At 38.1% G+C, this 23,699-nt stretch overlaps 1 protein-coding gene across 2 annotated transcripts in view; it reads left to right on the top strand.

The window, feature by feature from the left end:
- Positions 1-18,821, top strand: part of MTMR12 (myotubularin related protein 12) — a 39,538-nt gene extending 20,717 nt beyond the window's left edge. For both annotated transcript variants that reach the window (XM_034442434.3, XM_034442435.3), the window contains exons 10-16: positions 551-675; positions 1,275-1,353; positions 1,794-1,864; positions 5,502-5,674; positions 9,823-9,990; positions 15,663-15,824; positions 16,129-18,821. In XM_034442434.3, the coding sequence (XP_034298325.2) occupies positions 551-675; positions 1,275-1,353; positions 1,794-1,864; positions 5,502-5,674; positions 9,823-9,990; positions 15,663-15,824; positions 16,129-16,704 (1,354 nt within the window). In that variant the 3' untranslated portion in view covers positions 16,705-18,821. The remainder of the gene's footprint in view (positions 1-550; positions 676-1,274; positions 1,354-1,793; positions 1,865-5,501; positions 5,675-9,822; positions 9,991-15,662; positions 15,825-16,128) is intronic.
- The last annotated feature ends 4,878 nt before the right edge of the window (positions 18,822-23,699 follow it).

Genomic DNA, 23,699 nt, shown 5'->3' with positions numbered 1-23,699 from the left:
CTAAATCACAATCAGGCTTGAAGTTACTTTGAGGCTCAGGTGACAAAAGGTATAAAAATTTGTGTATTAACACACCAGTCCTTTAGTTTTATTAATACATTTATCAAACTTATACTACAGTCCAAAAAGTAATAACACCATTCAATAAATGGCAGCTGCAAGAAAGATGTCGCAACTGTAACAATAGTTTATATAGCAAATATTTTCTATTACAAATTCTCTGCTATTCATATATGCTTAATATTTCAGGAAGGTTTAAGTTTCTTCACAATAAGATATACTTTTCTCTATAACAATGCAGAGAAGGAGGTCAGGAAGATTGGCACCCACAGATTCTTTGTTATTTGCAGTAAACTTGTATGCTAGCTAAAGAATCCCAGAAACAGAAATATTGTTGCCCTACCCCAGGATTGTATAAAATTAGTGAAATTTGATAATCTCACTACTTTTGTCCCAAAAGTTACTATTCTGCCCTTTTGATGCCAAATAAAGAAGTCTCCATTTAAGGCATTCTACTGTGTTCTGAATGTTGTTAATCTGTTCTATTTAGAATGTATAAAACAATTGATAAGCCTCCATATGAAGCCTTGAAAACTGAAGACCTTTCAAGCAGCCTTCCATCTTTGCAAGAAATCCAAGTTGCATATACTAAATTTAAACAGCTGTTTTTAATAGGTATGTAGAAATCACAAGGAAAATTACATTTTACAACTCTAATGTGGAAAAAAGGCATGAAATCTAAAACTGCTAATTACTATTGATACTTGTTTTTAAAGGCTTGTTTTTAAAGCTGCAGATGCATATTATATCTTAAACCAGGAATTAATGGATCATTTTTCAAGAGAGCCAGATTTTTTTGTCGTCTTTGCTTTTTACTGCTTTTTTAAATTACTTTGGAAGTACATTTTGCAGTAAGAACTGATTAAGAATTAATACTAATCAGTCTTTCAGGGTTTTTTTTTATTGTTTAGAGGAGTTTCTACTTCAACTTTGTATCAGAAGATTTTCTTAGTCTACTGATTGGTATAAACATTCAGTTATAGTATGCCTTTCTATAGCTGACCATTCGTTTGAATTGTATTGTTGAAACATTATTTAAATGCAGAGTGAAACAATAAATCCTATACTCTACTTGGGTTGTGCTGATGCAAAAATACATTTGAGAATATAACACAATCATTGGTATGTCTCTGAATTGTTGAGCTTCATTGCCATAAATACATTCTATATTTCATATGTAAATAGCTAAAATTATTATCTTGTGTTTTTTTCAGATAACAGTGCAGAATTCTGGGATACTGATGTAAAATGGTTTTCACTGTTAGAAAGTACAAATTGGCTAGAAATCATAAGGTAGGTTAACTTCCTAAATTGTGTTATCTATATATACTTAGGAAAGCTTAAGCAAACCATCTAGCCTTTAAAATAATACAACATGATGTATCCTCAAATTTTAACTTCAACAAATTTCATTTTGAGATACTGGCATTTATCCAAGATTCTTGAGCTTCTGCTGGCTGCTGGCAATTTGGCAGTTCAAATCTCACCAGGCTCAAGGTTGACTCAGCCTTCCATCCTTCCGAGATTGGTAAAATGAGGACCCAGATTGTTGGGGGCAATAGGCTGTAAACTCTATAAACAACTTAGAGAGGGCTGTAAAGCACTGTGAAGCGGTATATAAGTCTAAGTGCTATTGCTATCATGATCCCACTTGATTCCAAAACAGAAATATGACTTCCCAATTCAACTTTCCAGAGATATATTAAAGCTCTAATTTGTCCATGTTCTTGCAGGCGATGTCTGAGAAAAACAATAGATATTATTGAATTGCTTGAAGTACAGAGCACAAATGTTCTTCTTCAGGGTAAGTTCAAGAAAGCATACTTCCCCCTTTCCAGTCAATTATAAGTAGATGAAATAAAATAAAATAAAATATAGTTCCTTAATCTTTTATTCATGAATTGCTTGCCATGTAAATATGTTTAAAACAACTTAAACTTGACAGTTTTCTAACCTTGCTTGCGTATAACCTCAAACTGAAAATTTATTTGAAGAAGCAGAATAGTTCAAAACATACTGCTGAGTCAATGTTCACTTAATTCCTAAAAAATATTCAGAACATCAGTTTTTCAAATTGTATTATGTAATTTCCGCATGCTGCATACATGAAACACAGTTTAACTGTACTTCAAGTATAGCCTGGAATATCCTTCCTCCTCCGAATTATTCAGAGGTAAACCAATATACACATTAGCCAAATGGAACTATTTTAGGATGCTTACAGAGGTACTTGAAGTTAATTTGCTATGTTTGACAGAAATTTCTAAATTATAAAGCAGCCCTCTTGGGGTGTTAGCCACTCAGTTTTTTGCAGTTTGAACAGGCTATAAATCCATAGGAATAAATATTAATCCCTTCTATTTCTAAGGAATAACACATGGGATGTAATTTCATTTTTAAGAAAAAAACAAGATTTTATTGTGTTAACTGAAAGATACGCAAATCATTTTTACAAGTAGGTGAATGGTGAACTTGTAGTAATGCATGAAGAATTAAGCTTGTAACATGAATTGTGACAATTGTTAATAAGCTAACTTTTTTTCTTAAAAATTGATTGGGTCACTACTTGTCTTCTAGATTATTAACTACATCCACTCACATCTTTTGTGTTTCATTGGATAATGTAACTATTTTTCCTGCATGGGTGGGTGGGTGGGTAGGTAGGTAGATAGATTAGACAGACAGATAGACAATTAAAAAATAATAATATACAATAATATGTGCTGCAAAATTAGCTCCAAATAGAAACTACTGTAATTTGTATAATGCATAAGCACAATAGAAAGGTAGAGTAAAATTCAAGCTGTTACTTCATCTGGATCAGTTCATCCAAGTTAATATCTGTGTTGTCTGTGTTGCATCTCATTTGCCACCAGTTCATTACTGAATCCAAAGTACAAGTTAAAATAAATAAAAATAAAATACAGGTAGCCCTCAGTTAATGACAGCAGTTGGAACTGGAATTACTATAGCTAAGTGGTTTGATCATAAAGCACGATGACATATGAACATGCCACTTAATGGCAGTTCTGGCACTACCGGTTGCCATCATTAAGAAAATCACTGTGAGTGAAGCAGGGACATCACATGGTCACTATTTGCAACCTCCCTGCCAGCTTCCCCACTATGCTTGCCAGAAGCTGGCAAAGAAGGCCACAAATGATGACTATGAGAAGCTTTGATGTAGTTGCCAGCTGGGCACCAGAGGACTGGGCATACGCACCACATGTTGAGACCCATCACAAGTTTGAACAGTCACTGAATGAATGGTCGTAACCAAGGACTACCTATAGCTACAAAATAAAATTGCCTTTTCAGTATTCAGTTTCTTAAAATTCTCATCCAAGAAGCTGAAGAAGGAGAGCTGAAGAAGCTTCTTGGATGAGAAGCGAAATGTCTTCAAAGATAAAAACCAGAAAGTCCATTTGCCTCTTGAAAAAGCACCTTTGGAAGTAGCATAAATGCTTGACCAATATACAACTGCAATGGAATTGAGCAATAATGCCCAATATCACTTTCTGGAAATGATCTTCCAAATAGAAGTATTATGTCTACTAAACTACTTCTTATACCCAACATAAACTTTAGAAGAATCTCTTGCTAGTTACATTCATTCTGGTTATAAACCATAGGCTGATTGGGTGTAATCCATTCCAAAAATATGCCTGAACCCTGATAGAACAGATCTGTTTAACCTGTTTTATCAAAGACTGTCCAATCACCATCTGCCCACCTTTTGTTCTCTTGACCAGCTTAGCAAAGAAAAGTAGACAATTAATTACAATTATTTGTTTTAGTTGCTTTCAAGCTTAGAGGGTTTTTTCCCCAGTGGAATTATGACTACTTGCAAGCAAGTTCTAACCATGTTCCACTATTACTCTTTTTGATTTTGAATAACTCATACTTTATCTATTAAGTTATATATTATAAATGAGGGTTAGAGAATTTGCATTCATTTTACAGAGCATGTCAAATACTAGCATGCAGGAGTCCTAACGAGATTCCTTTCTTTCCCTCAGTTTCAGAATTCATTTACAGTTACATTAAAAGCACAATTCTCTACATCAAGCTCTACATTTCTGCCAACATCATGTACACCTTTCTGTCAGTCACTTGCCTTAAGAACAGCATCAGTGTTTGAATATTGAAAGCCACTTTGAAAAGTTGATTGGCATGCCCTCAGAGAATACTTCTGTTGCTGTTATTCTAATGAAATTTTAAGATTTGTCAATAATACTCCCTCCTCTTATAAATGTGATTTTTTTTTTGCATCTGTCATTTCTTTGAGGAAAATTTATATTCAAACATTGAAAAAAAATGCATCGTGTCATCTTTTATTCTATTCCTAAAAGAGGATTAAGCCTATTTGTTTGATTAATCTTTCCCCCCCTAAATGTAATAGAAATAGAATAGTTAGGAAAGAAATGGGTTTAGTCACTCTTGAGGTGTTTGGGTCTGTATACATTATACATGACTATAAATTTCTGACTAAGATACACCAAAGAGTTGTCCTATATTTTAAAACATGACCCTTCTAGCATGTTTCTTGGATTCTGGTTTAACACCTGCATCTGTCCTCTGTCTTGTCTCCTTGTTTTCCTTTCAGTGAAGACCCTGTCTTCTGCTGTCCCATTTTTCTCCACCTGTGAGTAGTACGGTTGGCTAGCCTGCAGAGGGCTAGTTTAGATGGGTTGGTGTTTAGCATGTCAGTCTTGTAACTCAGCAGGATCAGAACTGGTACAACAAACTTGCTAAGCTCATTCATAATGCAGTTGTGAAATTTGATTTGTTTAATCCTGGCTTACTCAGTGAACTCAGTTGGCTTGGCTTCTGTGTAGGTCATAATTAAATGAACCATGTCTAGTGTGATGAGTGAACCCAGTTACTGGCTTTGATACTTATAAAGGTGTGCTTTTGGACAATACATTACCTTGCTTTTCCTGGAGTCCTGAAACTTGGTCCTGTATTATATTTTGTACCATATGCTTAACTAATCTGTTGTATAGGTTCTTCCACTGTGTTCATGCTCTCTCATTCTGATATAATGCCCAGTAATCTTCTTTGCTTTACACTGCAAAACTCTGCTTCAATGCATGCTGCTTTGGAATATATTTCTTTGGATTATATGACCAGAATCAACAGAGAAATGTTGAATGACATACAGTATTGGATAAATTAATAAATGCTGTGTTTCTGAGAAAGTAATACTATGTTATTTAAATCATTTGCTGCTCTGTATTAATTTTGATCTTTATTTGATTTTAATAGAATAGTACAGATTCAGGATGTTCAGTAAACCCATTACGAGTGCTAACATCCCACTCAATAGCCATTAATGTTTGCCTGAAAGGGACTGTAATAACACAAACATGTCCATTTAAAGTGGCCACAAACACTTTTCTCTCATCTGAAATAGTTCTATTTGCCTCTTTATTTTTTAGAAGAGAATGCGTCTGATCTCTGTTGTGTGATCTCCTGCTTGGTTCAAATTATGATGGATTCATACTGTAGAACAAAGAAGGGATTTCAGAGCCTTATTCAGAAAGAATGGATCATGGGAGGACATGCTTTCTTGGATCGCTGTAACCATCTGCGGCAAAGTGATAAAGAAGAGGTATAAGTCAAAGTTCTACAAAGATGTTCTGAGCAAAAATATGTCTAGGGAGGAAACTGAGAATCATGAAACTGGAAATGGTGGAGCCTCTGCCTCAATACATAGCTTGTCCAAAAATATGTCAGGGGCAAAAATATTTTAGTGAGGGAACAAGAAAGGCAGGCAAGGCTTTGTCAGCTTTGATCACACTAAGCCAGGGGTGTCAAACTCAAGGCCCAGGGACCGGATCTGGTCCGCAGGATGCTTAGATCTGGCCCATGGACCCGCCCTGGAAACAACCCTCTGCCAGTGAAGGATCGGCCCACGAAAACAGAGCTCAGGAGAGTTGTGTGTGGCCCTCCTGAGCTCCGTTTTCACTGGCAGAGGGCTGCAGAAAGCCATTGTGGCTCAAAACAGAGCCTCGATGAGTGACATTGAGCTGGCCACACCCACCCTTGCCATGCCCTCCCCCCTCCCAACCACCAGAGGTCAAACACAACCCTGATACGGCCCTCAATGAAATCAAGTTTGACACTCCTGCACTAAGCTTTTGGCCTTCAGGGCCTAACAGATGTATAGCACAAGCAGGCAAGCCATACATGCAAGTGATATAAATTAATCTATTCATATAATACTCAGTAACATTTCAATTTTTAAAAAAAAAACTTCAAAAGCTATGAATAGGCCCACAGTTTTGGCTTTAAATATAATAAGTATGAAATCAAATGTCAGGGACATTACTCAGAGTTGTTTTTAATAACAGAAGTTAGGGAAATAGTTGTCTAATACCACTGGATTCAAGGCTGTCTCTGTGACGGGTAAACATACTGGTGCTTCTTTCTGAATTGCTGGAATCTCCCTTTTCCTCCAAGAAGCATTAACTATTCTGTGGCTCCAACTCCCGTTTCTTTCTCTGGTTGCTTTAACCAGCCAGATGCAGCAAGATCTTAATGCCAGGGCTAGATCACAGAGAACTCTGTCCACTTCTTCAAGATCCAGAGACTCAGAAACCTCCCAGGTACATCACAATACCTCACCCCATCCGATTTCTCCATCTTCAAATTTAGAGAATGTGAGTGATTAGCTGCAAATGTTTGGCCAGGTAATCACTATGTACTCTAATGGGTTCTTCTTGCCCCTCCTTCCCTAAAAGACTCTAGGACATCTAAGTAGTGTATGTGAGTGACATTTTGCAGGTGCTGTGTAAAATAATTCTGCTTTACCATAATTATTGCCATAGTTTCAAGCTTGTATCCATATCTGATTACACCTACTTCTCCTTCTCTGCTAGTATTGCTTCAGACATGTCTTCTTACTTTTTATTTCCTAGAGCAGTTCATAGAACTAAGTAGGATTAATAGGCAGGGAGCAGCCACTTCTGCAGTGCTTGGCTTTCTCTGTTTCCCAGAATCTAACAAAGTACCCAGTAAAACTAGCCTTTAGATCTATCTTAAGAAAAATTTCCAGATATATCTGGATATCCTTTGTATCAGATTCTTAGGGCATCTAATCAACCCTACTTCTCCATGGAGGCTTGCACCTCTGTTGTCACAAGGAGTGGTCCACCAATTACAAACCACTGATGGAACAGGTCCCCAGAACCACATCATGTCTCAGGCCAGATTTAATATGTGGTTGGTTGGGGGGGGCAGAGAGAACCTGGGACAAGCCCATGGTTTTCCTAGGGTTGAAACTAATGCAGTAGGCAAAATCTGGCTGGACAAATTCAAATGACTGGCTAATGAGTAGGGTAAGGGGACCTGAAGTAGAAACTGGAACCAGGTTTCTAATCTGCCCTTCCCTGAAATGGCTCACTGCTATCTCCATCCAGAACTCATTATCAGAAGTCAGCTTGAATTTATCAGTAACAAGTTTGGCCATATTGCCTTCTGTCAGTTTTGATTAAGGAATTTCTTTATCAGAACGTGTGGATGAAATATATCTTGATTTTAGCAAAATATCCATGACATTTTGATTGATAAGCTAATTAAGCATAAACTGAATGGCATGACAGTTTAGCCATATGCAAAGATGCTCATGTATAGTTTCCCATTAAAATAGATAGAGTTATTGAGTAGGATCCCACAAGATTCAGGCCAGGGTGTTATACTTCAAAATGCTTTTATGATAATTTGGATGAAGAGGTAAGAAAATCTCATCAGATTGGCAAATGATTTAGAATTGGATGGGACAACTAATATCCTAAAAGTTAGAAATATCATTTAAAATGTAATCGTTTAGAAAATAAATTGGAAAAAATTGGAATTAAATTTAACATGAACAAATACAGAGTTCTTCTCTTAGAAAACAAATCAAATGCAGAAGTAAAGAATCAGGTTCCTTGGTAATAATCTTTGTGAAAAGAAATATTGGAATAGTTTTTGATTGAAAGTTGAATGTGATCAATGTGATGCAAAAAATGTGGTTTTTATGTTCTGTCACTAGAATTGTAGTTTTCAAATAACGGGGAATAATAGTTCTACTTTGTTTGTCAGTAGTCAGACACAATCGTGACTGGTGTGTCTGGTTTTCACTGTCACACATAAAAGATTCATAGTAATTAACAGATATTCATAGTAATTAACAGATATGGAAAGACAGTGAGAATGATCAGGAAAGTAGAAGTTAAGTAAAGGACTTATAAATGTTGTAGTCTTCTAGAGCGATTACTGGGCAGGTTGTGAAGAATTGTCAGGCCCAGAGAATAAAGAATGACAAATGAAATCACTTCTAAGAAAAGATAGTCCTCATCCTATAACCACAAATGAGCTCAAAATTTCCATTGCTAAGCAAGGCAGTTGCTAAGTGCGCTTTGCCCTATTTTGCAACCTTTTTTTGTCACCGTTGTTAAGCAAATCACTGCAGTTGTTAAGTGAATCATAGGGTTGTTAAGTGAATCTGGCATCACTCATTGACTTTCCTTGTTGGACGCTGGCTGGGAATATTGCAAATGGTGATCACATGACCCTGGGACAGTGCAATTGTCATAAATACACACCAGTTGCCAAGCTCCCAAATTTTGATCATGTGACCCTGGGTATGCTGCAGTGATTAATAGTATGAAAAACACTTGTAAGTCACTTTTTTCAGTACCATTGTAAGTACGGCCACTAAAAAAATGGTTGTAAATAGAGGACTACCTGTAATTTCTTTATTGTTGTTCACCTGTTTACAGAATCTTGCCAGACTAAGGCAATTATCAGCATAACTGTAGATATACTCTGAATTGCTAGGGAGGGGCTGTTCCAGTCCTTTTCATGCCTACCAGAGATTCCAAGCACTGCCGACTCCCTCCTGGGACTTTAGAATATATTCCTCCAGAGGGATATATGATAGTATTTTTCATATACCTGAAATGATGTCACATGAATGGAATAATAAATATAAATTACAGAAAGGAAAATTCCTATTAAACGTTTGGGGAACTGTTTTAAACAAAACTCTTCCACCAATTATTCAGGCAAGAGGTGTTAAAATGAAGACTAGAGAGCTCTCGGTTGGAGAATTTTAATTTCCATTCATAATACTGGCCGAGGGATTGGATTAGATTGGATGGCCTAATTGGCTGTTTGTAACCTTTTCATTCTGAGATTCCAGCTATGCCTACAGGCCTTAAAATATTAAAACTCTTTCCCTAACTTATGCTTCTGACTAGAACTGCAGCTCCTTAATGACTTCAGGGCAAGAAGTGATAATAGAAAAAATAAGGATAGTTGCACGACTTGCCTTCATTTGAATGCCATGTAGTAAATGCAACTTACTAAAACTTAATAAAAGCAACTGTGGATCAATTATAACTTATGAGCATTTTTGTCTGTGAGATATTTAAAATGGCATAAAAGCAAATATTTATTAAAAAAATTAAAATTAAAAAATTAAAATGTCAGATTTATTATCTTGGCATGCAGTTAAAAAGTATTTTAAATACTGTTTTATAGGGCATTACTAGCATGAAATGGAGGGGTGAAATTCATTTGGTGGAAAGAGATTTTCTCTCCCCTCCCCCCATTTTTTTTAGCAATGACCTTAGTAGTTCTTATGGAGAGATAGATCTTGATGTGATAGAAGCCTTATTAAGTCAAGTCTTGTTGAATGCAGCACTTCAACTATGGTGATCCTTTTACTGTATCTTGTACTGTTGTAGTTTCCTCATTTACTTTTTTTTATAGGCTCCAGTTTTCTTGCTCTTCCTGGACTGTATTTGGCAACTAGTTCAGCAATATCAACCAGCGTTTGAATTTACAGAAACGTACCTGACTGTTCTGTCTGACAGCCTTTACATCCCCATATTTAGCACCTTCTTCTTCAATTCTCAACACCAGAGAGATACCACTACGGTAAGAGGGAAATAATCTTGATTACCCAAATGCAGCAAATGGAAACAGTATTTTCATGGAAATAAATTGTTTTGATAGTGGTTAAAAAAGGGCTAAAGGAGGACTGCCTAGTCAAAGGAATTGAATTAAAAATAAAAATGATTCAGTGATCTGGGATGAAACTGAAATGAAAGAATGGTGGAAAGACTATGTCCCAAGATTTGTATGGGAATATTATATTAACAAGTTAATAACATATTAATGAATGTAATTGATTGAATGTTGCAACCAAGTAGAGAAAATACTTGACTTATGACCACAATTGAGCCCAACATTTCTGTTGCTAGGTTAATTTGTTAAATGAATTTTGCCCCATTTTATGACCTTTCTTGCCATAGTTGTTAAGCAAATCATTGCAGTTGTTAGTAACGTTGTTAGATGAATCTGGCTTCCCCATTGATTTTGCTCCTCAGAAGGTTGCAAAAGGTGATCCTGGGACCCTGCAGAAATGATTAATGAAATGGATGAAATTTACAGAATCCACACAAATTATGCACGTAGATATAATTTACCTAGAGAAGGGCATATTAGATTTGTTAAAAAATCGATGCTTGATGAGATTCTTCATAGGACCAGAGAAGATCCACTAGAATTACGAGGAAGACAACTTGTGGTGCTTAAACAAGTCCCAAGAAGGGTAAGAGACTTAAGACGACCCTACCAAACACTTACAGCAAAACTAACAAGGAAAAACCTAAATTTTCGGTGGCTGACTCCGGAAGGGATTATGGTATCTTGGGGAGAATGAAGGTTGATATTGGAAATGGTTGACAAAGTAGAAGAGTTTTATAGACAAAATTTTGGTACTGAGGTTGAATTGAAGGAAAGAGAAAGAAGGGAAGAAGGACAACTAGGAGGACAGTCACCAAATAGGGGGGAATCCCAAATCAAGGAAAAAGAGAATGGGAAAGGAGAGAATGTGGACAATGGGAAAGACAATGATGGTGGACGCAAGGAATATAAAGAAGTCAGACAAACGAGGGCAACAAGACCTAAGTATAAGTAGTGGTTTTCAAGAAGAATTAGCAATTCTATCATTAAATGTTAATGGGTTAAATTTTCCAGGCAAAAGGGAAAACGTCTTTAGTAAACTGTATAAGACAAATGTGGATATAATAGTGTTGCAAGAGACACACATAAAAAAACAGCATCAGTATCTATTAAAATGCTCTAAGTTAGGAAAGATGTTCATATCTTCATCACAAAGAAGAACGGGGGGAATTGTAATTTATGTAAAAGAGGGTATTTTGGCCAAACAAATGTATAAGGATGAAGAGGACAGAATATTGATAATAGAATTAACTGTGGATGGGGAAAAACTGATGTTAGTTGGAATATACGCGCCAAATGAGGGCCAAAAACTATTTTATAAGAAACTGTATAACATGATTAGAGACCTAGAATGTGATAATTTGTGTATAATTGGTGATTTTAATGCAATGGTAGATAGAGAATTAGACGATAGAAATGACAAACGAAAGTAAAGTGTTAGAAGGATATTACCTAGTTCATTTTTCAAGATGGTGGAAGAATTAAGCTTAAAGGATTGTTGGAGGGAAAGCAATGGGGATAAGAAACAATATACTTATTATTTAGCTAGACATCAATCTTGGTCTCGAATTGATATGGCTTGGGCATCGACAGATTTGAATCTGGGAATTGAGGAAGTTAATATTGACATAAATTTGTGGGCAGATCACAATCCCATTTAAAAAACATACTGTAAGTCACTTTTTTCAGTGTCGTCATAACTTCAAATGGTCTCTAAATGAACTGTTGTAAGTCAAGGACTACCTGTATGGGCTTAGGCCAGAATTAAACAAGATGTAATATGTGCAGTGATAAATACTCTTACAATATAATTTGTGTATATTAACATTAATTAGCTCTATCTCTTGGTGGTGATCTTAGCAGGCACACCCTTCCAAATACTGACCATAATTTTGCTACCAGATGAGTAGTAAACTCTTACCTGTTTAAAGCCATCTGCTTTAGGGCTTGGTTACTTGATGGAGTTCCTGTTTCTCATAACATTTCCCTGGCTGATTTGAAAGTTGACATGCTCTGGGGTTCCTTTGATTAAACCAGGGGTCGGCAACCTTAAACACTCAAAGAGCCACTTGGACCAGTTTCCTACAGAAAAAAACACACACAGGGAGCCACAAAACCTGGGTAGGGATGGCCAACACGATTTCACTCATTCCCACCCAGTCACATGACCCCTAGCCATGCCTACCCAGCCACAAAACCATTCTCTGTATCTCCTCCTCTCTCCCCCCTTTGTGTCTCTCTCCCTCTGTATCTCTCTCTCTCCCCCTCTCTACATATCACTCTGTGTGTATGTCTCTATGTCTCTCTCTCTGTATGTGTGTGTGTGTCTCTCTCCCCCCTCCCTTCAGGCAACCGTCCCCCTCCTCGCCTCTCCTCTCGTAACCCCCTGGCCGGCTGTGGCTGAGCCAGGAGCGTGTGCACGCGTGGGGAGACCCTCCTCAAGCAAGCGCCAAAGTGCAGCAAAGTCGTGCATGGGGTGGGCAGCTGCTTAGGAGGGTCTTAACAGGACGCGGCTTCGGCCATCGCCTTGCCGTGTCATTCCCCACCCCCGGCAGCTCTTCAGCTGAGCGGGGAGGGTGCAAACTCCAACCTGAAGCGGCAGGAAGTGAAGGCTGCCTTACGTGCAAATGTGGAGCGAAGGCAGGTACAGGACTGCTTCGCTCCTGCATTCTCTGGTGACCCTCTTCCCCCTCCTCCTCTCAGGACGCCTGGGACAGCTATGGCTGAGCCGGGAGCGTGTGCACGCATGGGAAGACCCTTCTCAAGCAAGCGCAAAGCTCAGGAAAGGCGCACATGGGGCGGGAAGCAGCTTACTTAAGGAGGGTCTTCCTGCGCGTGCGCACACTCCCAGCTCAGCCACAGCTGGCCAGGGGGTCATGAGAGGAGGGGAGGAGAGTGCAGGAGCGAAGCAGCCCTATACCTGCCTTCACACCACATTTGCGCGTAAGGCAGCCTTCGCTTCCTGCTGTTTCGGGCTGCAGTCCAAAAACTGAGAGGGGTGAAGGGCGGGGCCAACCAGTGATGGGACAGGGAGCTGCGGCAGAGGGCCCAAAGAGCCGCTTGCGGCTCCGGAGCCACGGGTTGCCAACCCCTGGATTAAACCATGTCATTTTTCAGGACTTTAGAAGCACTCTGTAGCAGTTACCTGCCCTTTGCAGTGAGATTCCCACCCCCCCCACAATCTGGATGGCCCCCACTCTGCTGTTTTTTAAAAGAATCTTGAATACCAGGCTCTTCACTGAGGGCTTTGGTGAAAGAGACCCCTCACTTCATTGCACTTGCAATTTTTTATTTTATTTTATTGTAATTTCTTTCTTTGTTGGGAGTTGTCATCTTGAGTGACTGACAGTCTGGCAGTTTACAAGTCTAATAAATCCTTATTATCTAAATGCCCATGGAAATTCTTAAATAAAGGCAGAAGTAGCATTTGTATTGAATCAGAATAAAATAAAAAAATATGCTCAGCAGATTCAATTTTACTTGTGCCACCTGCAGATAAGCTTTATAGTAGTTTATTATAACTTTGTGATTTTATTAAATCTGCCTCCAAAAGTGTTTATGAGACAATATAATGGGCTTTGGAAACTGCCTACCCACATTTTAAGAATGTGCAAAAGAATATTTTACAAAGGGGGACCTCTGTAACTTGAGGCAATGAATTCTTACATTTTAACTCAGCTAATTCAGAAACTCCTTATCCCCTGGGTGCTGTCTGACAGCATTCTTCATCTTCTCTAACCCTAGAAGTAAAGAAACTCAGATGATACTGTATTAGTGATCCTTAACTACCACTGTGGTGTATAACTGGCCATGGTAGTAACTGCAAAATGGCTAAATTAAGTCTTAGTATAAGCAGGTATTATTGCTTGCCAAGCTTTAGCCTTCCTTCACATAGAAATTAACAACCACTGACATACCTCCCTCACCCTCATTTCCCCCATTTCCTGCACTGATAATGTTACCTAATATGGAAATTACATGCTGGCAATGCAAATTCTAGCTCAAATATCTACCCTGAGCTCAAATCTCAATTCTGGGAAGCCCAGCCTCACATTACAGGGCCACATTACGGCCACATGTAGGGCTCAAGAAGAAATCCTTTAAACAATATGCTATACTTTCTCATAGAGTCCAAAGTTTGAATGAAGGCACCGTTATGCCCAATATAATAGTGACTATTATAACTATTCCTGTCCAAGAACTAAGAGATGAAAAGGGAGTCAAAAACATTGCAAGAATGTTTTTAAAAATAGTAATGCTGCAATGTAAATGATTTAACTGGAGAAATGTTTTAAAAACATGCTATGATTTATGGAGTACCTTTGCAGTTTTGTTAACATGTATGTGAAGCCTGCATTTATGGAATTGGAAGAATGCTATTATTGTTTCAATGTATAGCAATAGCACTTAGACTTACATACCGCTTCATAATGTTTTACAGCCCTCTCTAAGTGGTTTACAGAGTCAGCATATTGCCCCCAACAATCTGGGTCCTCATTTTACCAACCTTGGAAGGATGGAAGGCTGAGTCCACCTTGAGCCGTTCAGAATCGAACTCCTGAGGTGAGCAGTGAGTTAGCCTGCAGTATCGCATTCTAACCACTGCGCCACCATGGCTCTATTTCTCTAAATGGAAAAATAGTGGGAGTGAACAACTTCAGGGGCTGAGCTTCTTAGGAAGGCGTTGAAAGAACTCTGATTCAGAGGGAACAAAAGCAAATTTGACCTTAGCAAAATTTAGGGCAGAAGATATAACAGACCAGATGTTTATTTTTCAGCAGGTCACCACAGAGTATATAAATATGAGACATTTCATTATACATCTGTTAATTTGGGGACAGTATATAAATTAACAGACAGTATCTATTAATTTGGGGACAGAATAAGCTTGAAATATGAAGTGTTTTACAGAAAACTGGAATTGCTGAAAGCGTTAAGAGCAATATTTGATGGCAGTCCAGCACGAGGAGAGTTAACAATTGCCTGTTGTTGTCCCCTTAATTATTTCATGGTCTTACAGATAAATGTATAAGGAACTCTTATGATGAACAATCTAGATTGTTTACTGGGGAAATGGGGAAATTTTAAAATCTACAAATGCCAGGTAATTCTTGAATTATAACCATTCAGCAATCATTTGTTCAGTGACTGTTCAAAGTTAGCATGGTGCTGAATGAAGGTCCTCAAAATTCTGGCCGTTGCAGTGTCCACTATGATGACATGATCAAAATTTGGGTGCTTGGCAGCCAGCTCTCACTTATGATCCAGTTGCAGCATCCCAGGGTCTTCGAACCTGACCCAGCATCACCCAGATTGCTTTCATGCCTAAGGCGGGACTAGAACTCACCATTTCTTGTTATGTAGGTCAACACCTTAACTACTATACCAAACTGGCTGTTTGATGGCTAAGGTTTACTTTGTTTAATGGTTTAGGTTAACTCTGCTGGTCAAAGGGTTTGACGACTTTAAACTAAGACATTCCATTCTATTAAAAATTGAAGTATTACAGATTTAAACACTGCTGATTGGAGAAAATGCATTTCTAAATTAATTCCAGAGTTTTGGTTTTTTTTTTTTAACAGTATGGAGGAAGTCTTGATACAGAAGGCAGCAAACTTAATTTTCTTTCGGTTTGGGATTGGTCTGTGCAGTTTGAACACAAGGCTCAAGCTTTGCTTAACAACCCTCTTTATGCAGAAAAGCCAAAACTAGACAAAACTCCGAAAAAAGCTTCACGATTCAAGGTAAGATATTTGAATATTTCCACTGTAATAACTGGAGGAATGATAGAGATTGGGCTACTAATTCAATATGATAACATTGTTCAATTAGGCTGGAGTATGTGCATTAAAATAACTATAAACAGTGAATTTTGAGTATATAAAAACATTTTCACAAGGACTCCTTACAAAAAGTAAAAAGAATGATTCAAACTTTTATGCATTTTGTTAACTTGCTACATTTGCTACTTTTGTCTACTTTGCCCAGAAACTAAGCTGGAATTGAGTTCAGGTAATTCTAATTTTGTCTTCTAAATTTCTTTTACAGCATCAGAGGCAACTCTCCTTGCCCCTGACACAAGCAAAACCTCCTCCAAGAAGGGGATTTTTTAAAGAAGAAACAGATCAATTAATTAAAAACATCTTGGGCAAAAGAATCAGCAGGCTGATAACTTCTTCCGATGAACTTCAGAATAATTCCAGAGAATTCTATGACAGTTGGCACAGTAAACCTGTTGACCTTCACGGACTCCTCCTGCCATATCTAGAAGGACCAGAAATCAAAGTATGGGCACAGAGATATTTACGATGGATTCCTGAAGCTCAGCTCCCTGGTGGAGGTGCAGTTGCCACTGCCACAAAAGTCTTAAATGTAATGGAAGATGTACAGGGTTTGCAGAAGAAAATAGACGAAAGACATCATCAGGCAGAATCTCGTGATGATACCGAAGCTTCTCCCTTTATGAGAAATCCTGCTCGTTTGTCATCGTTATTTCCCTTTGCTTTGCTTCAGAGACATTCCCTTAAACCAGTTTTGCCTACCAGCATTTGGAAAGACTTGGAAGGTGAAGAAGATTTGGCCAGGAGAGATGATGAGTATGTTGATCTAGGAGGTGGTGATTAATGTAATGCTTCTTTTCAGTTATAGAATTGAACCATATTTCTGTTCAATTATTGGAATAAAATTGGTTTCAGGGAGCCACATAATTTCCTTTGTATTCTGGATAAAGATAATTATAATGAAGTTTTAATACAGAATGATATACAACTGTGCTTGAGAACATGGATGTATTTTCCATAGACATTGGGGAAGAGGGAGGGTTACAACAGCCTTATTCTTAATTAGGTTCTTCTGCCACAGGAAGGAAGATCACTTTTTTTTATCATGAGTGTATAAGAACCTGCTGAGACAGCATGCAGGATAATACCGCAGCAGCAGGATTAAACAAAAATGAATATTTTTTTCTCTAGCAAGAATCTGTTCTATTTCTTACCCCTTCAATAAATGAAAGTTTTATCTCCCTGCCCCCAAAAAGTGATTGTTGAGCAGTCATGGGAAAAATTAAGGTGTTGAAAATATCAAGAAAGATCTATTGGAGCCTGCCTACTTCAGTTTTAATAAGTGGTGGCATCAAATGTTCGTCAGCAATTGGAAAACAGCCTAGTCTGGGAAGGTCATCTATTTATTTTATCCTTGATAAAACTGATCTTTGTAACGAGAATCTTATTTTTTTTAAGTAGTTTGAATTTGTTAGTTGTTTTAAATTTGAGCTTGAGAAATAAAGAGTAAAAGACGGTCACGAATCCTGCTTGTTCTGATCATCCATCCTCTAAGGTTCTAACATTTTCATAAAACAGATGGTCTTGAGTTCATCTCAGCCTTACTACGTAGATGGTCTCTGCTTGTTGTGTGTTTTCTGATCAGTGGTGACTTCAGGTAATTTATTGCCCAGTACAAGAAGCAAAGGAATTTATAAGGTATGAATAAACTAGAATTGTGTTTGTCAAAAATTTTTATAGGGTTCTTATGTTGATCTTTCTCACCAGTACTAGTAGTTTGCACTGAACCTCTAGTCCTTCTGTTAGGAAGGCATTTAAAGAAATGAAACTGGACTTGTCATCCAGTATTTGTGCTTTCTTAAAGCATGGCATTAAAGGTAATAACGAATGTAAAGAGTCTGCACGGTGGAATCTCAGATTACAGAACGTTGCTACAATAATACTGCAGTTACAAAAGCCATACAGAAATGCTCATTAAACCTGGTCTGATTATTTTTAAGAGATGGACTTGTCAAATTAACTTCAACAACTGTCATAAAAAAACTAACATAATCCAAAATTAGAAGTAATGCACAGGATAGAATTGATTCATAAACAGGACTATTTTTGGGAGAATGAGTGATAAATTGATAAAGATAGTACAACTTTCATTAACACTTCCACTTTCTGATTATGCTGATTAAGAGTCTGGGAGAACAGTTGTTTAATCCAGTCAGCTATAGAAAGAGGAAAAAACACAATGTCTGATTTCTGAATTAATTCTTCCTAAGTGCATTTTTTGCTTTGGATTATGTTCACTGTGACAAACAGAGTCTGTTGGTTCTTTTAGTTTTGTTGGAATAAAAGATAATGAGTGTTTTATTGGAATATGTGTATACATTGGTGAGGATAAAAGCCAAAAGTGCTAAAGTCCCATGTTGCCTTATGCATCTTGTTATTATGAACTCCTTGAGTTTTCAGAAATTTGAAACACATTAAAAACTTATTTGTATGTGAACCTTCCAAAAGCTAACATTTCATATTTTTCCTTGTAACGTCTGCAACATTTGCTGCGGCTCCTCTAGATACTCGAATTTATAGCTGGTTGAATTGTAATTTGAATACTTTTTTAAAAACACTAACATTAAGCTTAAATATTTTTGACAGTACGATTGTAATATATTGATCGTGGAAATGTATTTATATTTAAGCTGTCAAATGTTTATAGAAAAATATATAGAAGAATTTTTATAATAGTTTATGGAATTGCTCCATTCTAGTCTTGATCAGAACACAGCACTGTATGAATGAAAATTATTTAAATGTATTTTTTCAGGTATTGCGTTATTACCTCTCAGTTTTTACACTGAATACAAGCTTAGCTTTAACAGTACTTAAGGATAAATCTTCCTGTAATTCACTGTAGTCTGTTTGGATACCTGTATTTGTTAATAAAATGTACTTTTACTAATAATTTAAAAACTGTTTGAATCATAGTTGTGTTCTTTGTTCTCACATGGGATCCGTTTTGAGTTACTTTTGTATGAATGCAATATGAATAATGGGCCTATAGGGAGCGTACATAGCTGCTTTCTACAGAGAATTCAGAATTCACTTTACTTTTTGCTATGAAATAAATGAGGCCCCAGATTGTTGGGGGCAAATTCTGTATGAGGACATTTGTAAACTGCTTGGAGAATGCTATAAAGCATTATGGAGTATAATATATAAGTCTAAGTGCAATTGGTATTGTGTCTGAGGCATCCACCTCTACTGAGGGAAAGATTTTGCATTTTGGCACAGATAGATTCCTTCATTCCCCTTTCAAACCATCTATCTTCCCTGTCCAAAATGTGAACATTATGGTCCACATTTTGCAAATGTTTGGCAAACACCACATGCCTATGTTCTTGAAACCCACCAACACATTGAGACAGAGGCTTATCCATCCTAAAGATCAGACACTAAAACATAAAGAGTAATGTGGTATATGCAGTCCAGTGCTGTGAAGAGTGTTCAAAGCTCTACATTGGGAAAAACCAAGCAGTCTTTACACAAGATGGCCCAGTACAGGAGAAAACTCCCTGGAGGACAAATTGGGGGGGGGGGGGGGGGGGAGGTTTGCACCAATAAGAAAAGTCCAGTTGCCATGACTACACTTTTAAACAACTAGTGTATTTTCTGTTTTTGTTACTGTAGTAGTACATTTAAAATTCAATTTTTAAAAATGTATGGGGCACTGTGTTAAAACTTCTGCAGAGAGTGTTCTTTAAAGAAAGCAGATAGTATTTTAAGTACAGTTACTCTTGCCTTAGGCAAGAAGCCAGCTGGGTGACTTGGAGCCAGTCCCTCCCTCAGCCCTAGAATGCAGGCAATGGTAAGCCACTTATAAAACCTTGCCAAGAAAACAGCAGGAAACTTGTCCACGCAGCCGCCAGGAATGACCACTAACTCAAAGGAACCAGAGGAAAAAGATCTTACTCTGCTTGAATACAGGGTCTATTGGCTTAGAATTTGCTGGGCTTTTCAAACATACCTCCTCCTTAGCTTAGTGTCAACATGGTTTCGCTATGTCACTGCAGGTTTATCAGAAGTCACATTGAGAATGTGGTAATTAGAAGTTCTCCTGGTTGGAGAAAGCTGTCACAGATAAATGTATGTGGTAAATATAAATATAAGAACATGTTTTCTCTTGCTGGATGTGAGAGTTGAAGCATGATCTTTAAATGTGCTATGGTGCTGATGCAATAAGGGAGAAAACAGGCAAGATGCAAATAAATTAAGGGCACAGGCTTCCTTGTGCACAAACTCCATTTTTGAGAACGACAAGGACACATCCATGCAACAAAAGGGAAATAGTTTTATAATGTCTTTGGGGATATTTTTTTTTACCTCCCAGTCTAAACAGGACTTAAATCCAATCCTGTTTAACATTATTAAGTGCCACACAAACAGGAACAAGGTAGTTACTTCAGTCTGTTATATCCATCTATACTTATCTTTAGTTCACTGGCACACTTTAAAAAATAACTTTTGTTCAATGTTGAACTGCTTAAGAGTATGCAGTATGTAGATAAGTAAATGCCTAAAATGTATGCGCATTCTATTTGTTCAGGAACTGCTGATAATTATACTAACATGAAGTAACACTAGAAATTGGTTCTACTCAGATTAGTTTTTCAAAGTGAATATTTTGGATAATGGAAAGCTGTTTAAATTATAATCTATGAATCTGTCCAGATTGATTTACATGTTGGAATTTTTGAACTTGTCAATAACTCCTGTTGTTGGAGTTATAAAAAAAATATTTTGAAGGCATAGAACCGTGGAACCATATTGGTGGGCACGCGAGCGTTGCCCTAGCTCAGCTCCAGCATGCATGCGTGCGCTGGCCAGCTGATTTTCGGGCCTTCTGGGCCCACCGGAAGTCAGCAAATGGGCTGTTTCCGGCCTCTGGAGGGCCTTCAGGGTGGTGGGGAAGACTGTTTTCGCCCTCCCTAGGCTCCTAGAAAGCCTCTGGAGCCAGGGGAGGGCGAAAAACGGGCCTACCAGGTCCACCGTGCCATCACATGCCAAAAGCAGGAGGAGCACGGGGGTGGGGTTGCGCATGCATGCACAGGGGGGCAGGGCGCATAGAATTATGGGTGTGGGCACGCACGTGCATGACCACTCCACACTCCCCCCGCTTTTGGCACGTGATGGCAAAAAGGATAGCCATCACTGGCATAGAGACTAAGGTGGAAGTGCATAGAATTACCTAGAATTCTTCTAAAGAATTTTGTTTTTGGACTATGTTAGAACTGTAAATAAATAAGGTGGCACCTCATTGTCCACTTGCAATCCAATCAAGTAGGATTAGATTAGGATGGGGGTAAAGGTAGTACAGATGGCACTGATATTTCTGCCCAATGCTTCATTAGCATTTGGCTCACCTGTCTTGCGGGAACAACCGGGCGGCCATTTGAGATTATTATCTGCCAACTCCAGGAGGTACAACCGCTGAAAAATAATTCATTTTTCTTGATACCAAGGATTGATTAACATTATTTCCAGAATCCTTATAAACCCCTGGGCTTCTCTACTCAGGCCTGACTTTCTCATGAATCAGACATAATACATTATTTTAGGCAGCAGAAAATCAGGAGGAACAATGTATTGCATCTGGTGAGCTGAAGTAGCTAGTTTTATAGGTGTTGTGGACCGCCAGCAAACAGCGGATATGGCAGCAGATTTGGACAGTGAAGAGGTTGGGGAGGAACATGGGCCAGTCCTGGAGTCTGGGGAAGGCTCTGATGAGGGCTCTGCGTCAGAGGCAGAGATGGGGCCAGGGCCGTCTTGACAGTTGTCAGCTGCCTTCGGAGTCGGACATCAGTGAGGCAGAAGAACAGCTGGATCCTGTTCCCAGTGTGCACATGCGCAGTGTGCACATGCGCAGGAGAAGGAAACAGCTAAGGAACAAGGGTCGACTCAGGAGTAAAGCCACAGGTGGACAGTGAATGGCCCCTCCCATAGGGAATAAAGTGGAGCGAAGGAGAGGAGAGTTTGCAGGAGACGATTAGTTCATTTAGGTGAAGATCTGTTCCTGCATTCTTGCCAAGTATTGTCGGTTACAGTGTGGAATCTGCAAGATATCAGCCTGGCCACTCTCCAAGCCTGATAAAGGTCGGTAATTGTGAACTAACTTGAAAGACTGTGGGAGAGGAAAGACTTTGCTGGAGAGGAATTCACTGTAAATTAAATAAAAGGGGCTTATCGGGACGAGGACTCAGCTTCATATTGCTGGGGAAGCCTAGGTCAGAACAATAGGCAGACAAGGAATTAACTCCTGCATGCGTGTGCACACTGCTAAGATGCTGGAAGGTGTATCAGATGAAGAGCAAGCATCTTTGTGAGAAGATGGAAGGCATCAAAAAACCATCTGCTGCTGGAGGACTCCCTCACCCAGTCACAGCAGACTTAAATTTCCTGGTGAGGAAAGCCTATGCCTTCTAGCAATGGAGTCTCCCAGAAACCTTTCACGAAGACCTGGAGTTACAAAGGAAATGTACAATTTATATTTATCTCTCTCCTGATCAGATGATTGTATAAGTGTAGACAGGCAAGATGATACATAACCATGGCAGTGTGTTGACACTGTTCAGGAAAGGAGCAGAATACAATTTGTTACCTGGGAACACCCTATTTTTGCATATGTGTAAGAATTTTGTCATACATACAAAGGAAGTGATACTTTCACAAAGAATCTGAAAGAAAATATATAGGACAAGAGAAAATGTAAAATGCTTGCTCTCTTAGCAAATTGCCAATTATGGTGAGGAACAAAGATAAGAGGAGAAATGATAAAATACTTCAGTTTTATTTCAACTCTGAGATTCCTAAAAGTCTCAGGGCTCTTTGTAAATTTTCTAGCTTTTATCACAATTACTTTAGATTTTTTCCCGCCAGAGAAAATCAGTAAAGGAGAATATTGGTTATATTGTGAGTATATTGTCCTGATGTATTAGAAATATCCCTTGTGGAGAAAGAAACTAGATTCTCCTTTAGACCAATGTCTGCTAAAGAAACAATCTACTTTTAGAAAGGTTTCATTACCAGAAATTGCACTGGTAAATATAATTGCTAGTTGAAACTGATCATTTCTGGCTGAAACAGAGATTAAAACTTGCACAAGTGTATATTCCAGATTTGGAATCATTCCCAATTAACCAAATAAAACATATCTTCTTGCCTCTGACAGAGAAAAGGAATATACTGATAATATATTCATTTTTTTTCTCTGAAAGTGCTGACACTAAGCATTTTAGCTTTTATATATTGTGGTGTCAAATAAGGCAATAAGAATGTATCTTGATGATAAAATCCTTCAGCAAGCTAATAAATTGTAAGGATCTTTGCTCCCTAGCAATAAATCTCATTAAGTTACCCTACCATTTCCTGGGTTATTTTGGAATACGCTTTGCTTCTGACATCTTGAAGCTAGACTATATATCACAATGTGTTAAATACCAGAAGAACCATCTGCGTTTTTGTTGCAACAAACTTCTAGAAACATTATTAGCAAACGCAGTTCACAGAACAACAGCTCTGAAGCTTACATTGTATAAACATATTCAAAGGTTTGGAGAGTCACTGTTTCTGAGAGAAACCACCAGTGGCTAATAAAGATCACTTGTTTGATGGGCCTGCAGTAACATTATTCCACATTCTTGACACTGACCTTACAATCATTTATATACTGTAGGTGTGCAGATATAGACAGCAGAGTTATGCATGCTTCAGAAATCATTTGGAAGAAATGCTAGCACAGCCTTTCTCAGCTATTCACTTAAGCAGTCCCTCTTTCATCAGGCTGTTCCCACA

The sequence above is a fragment of the Pantherophis guttatus genome, chromosome 2 (assembly GCF_059756535.1).
Source record: "Pantherophis guttatus breed Tessera chromosome 2, ASM5975653v1, whole genome shotgun sequence".
NCBI lineage: Eukaryota > Metazoa > Chordata > Lepidosauria > Squamata > Colubridae > Pantherophis > Pantherophis guttatus.
The sequence above is the reverse complement of the archived record's forward strand: the minus strand, read 5'-3'. Positions and strand labels throughout refer to the sequence as shown.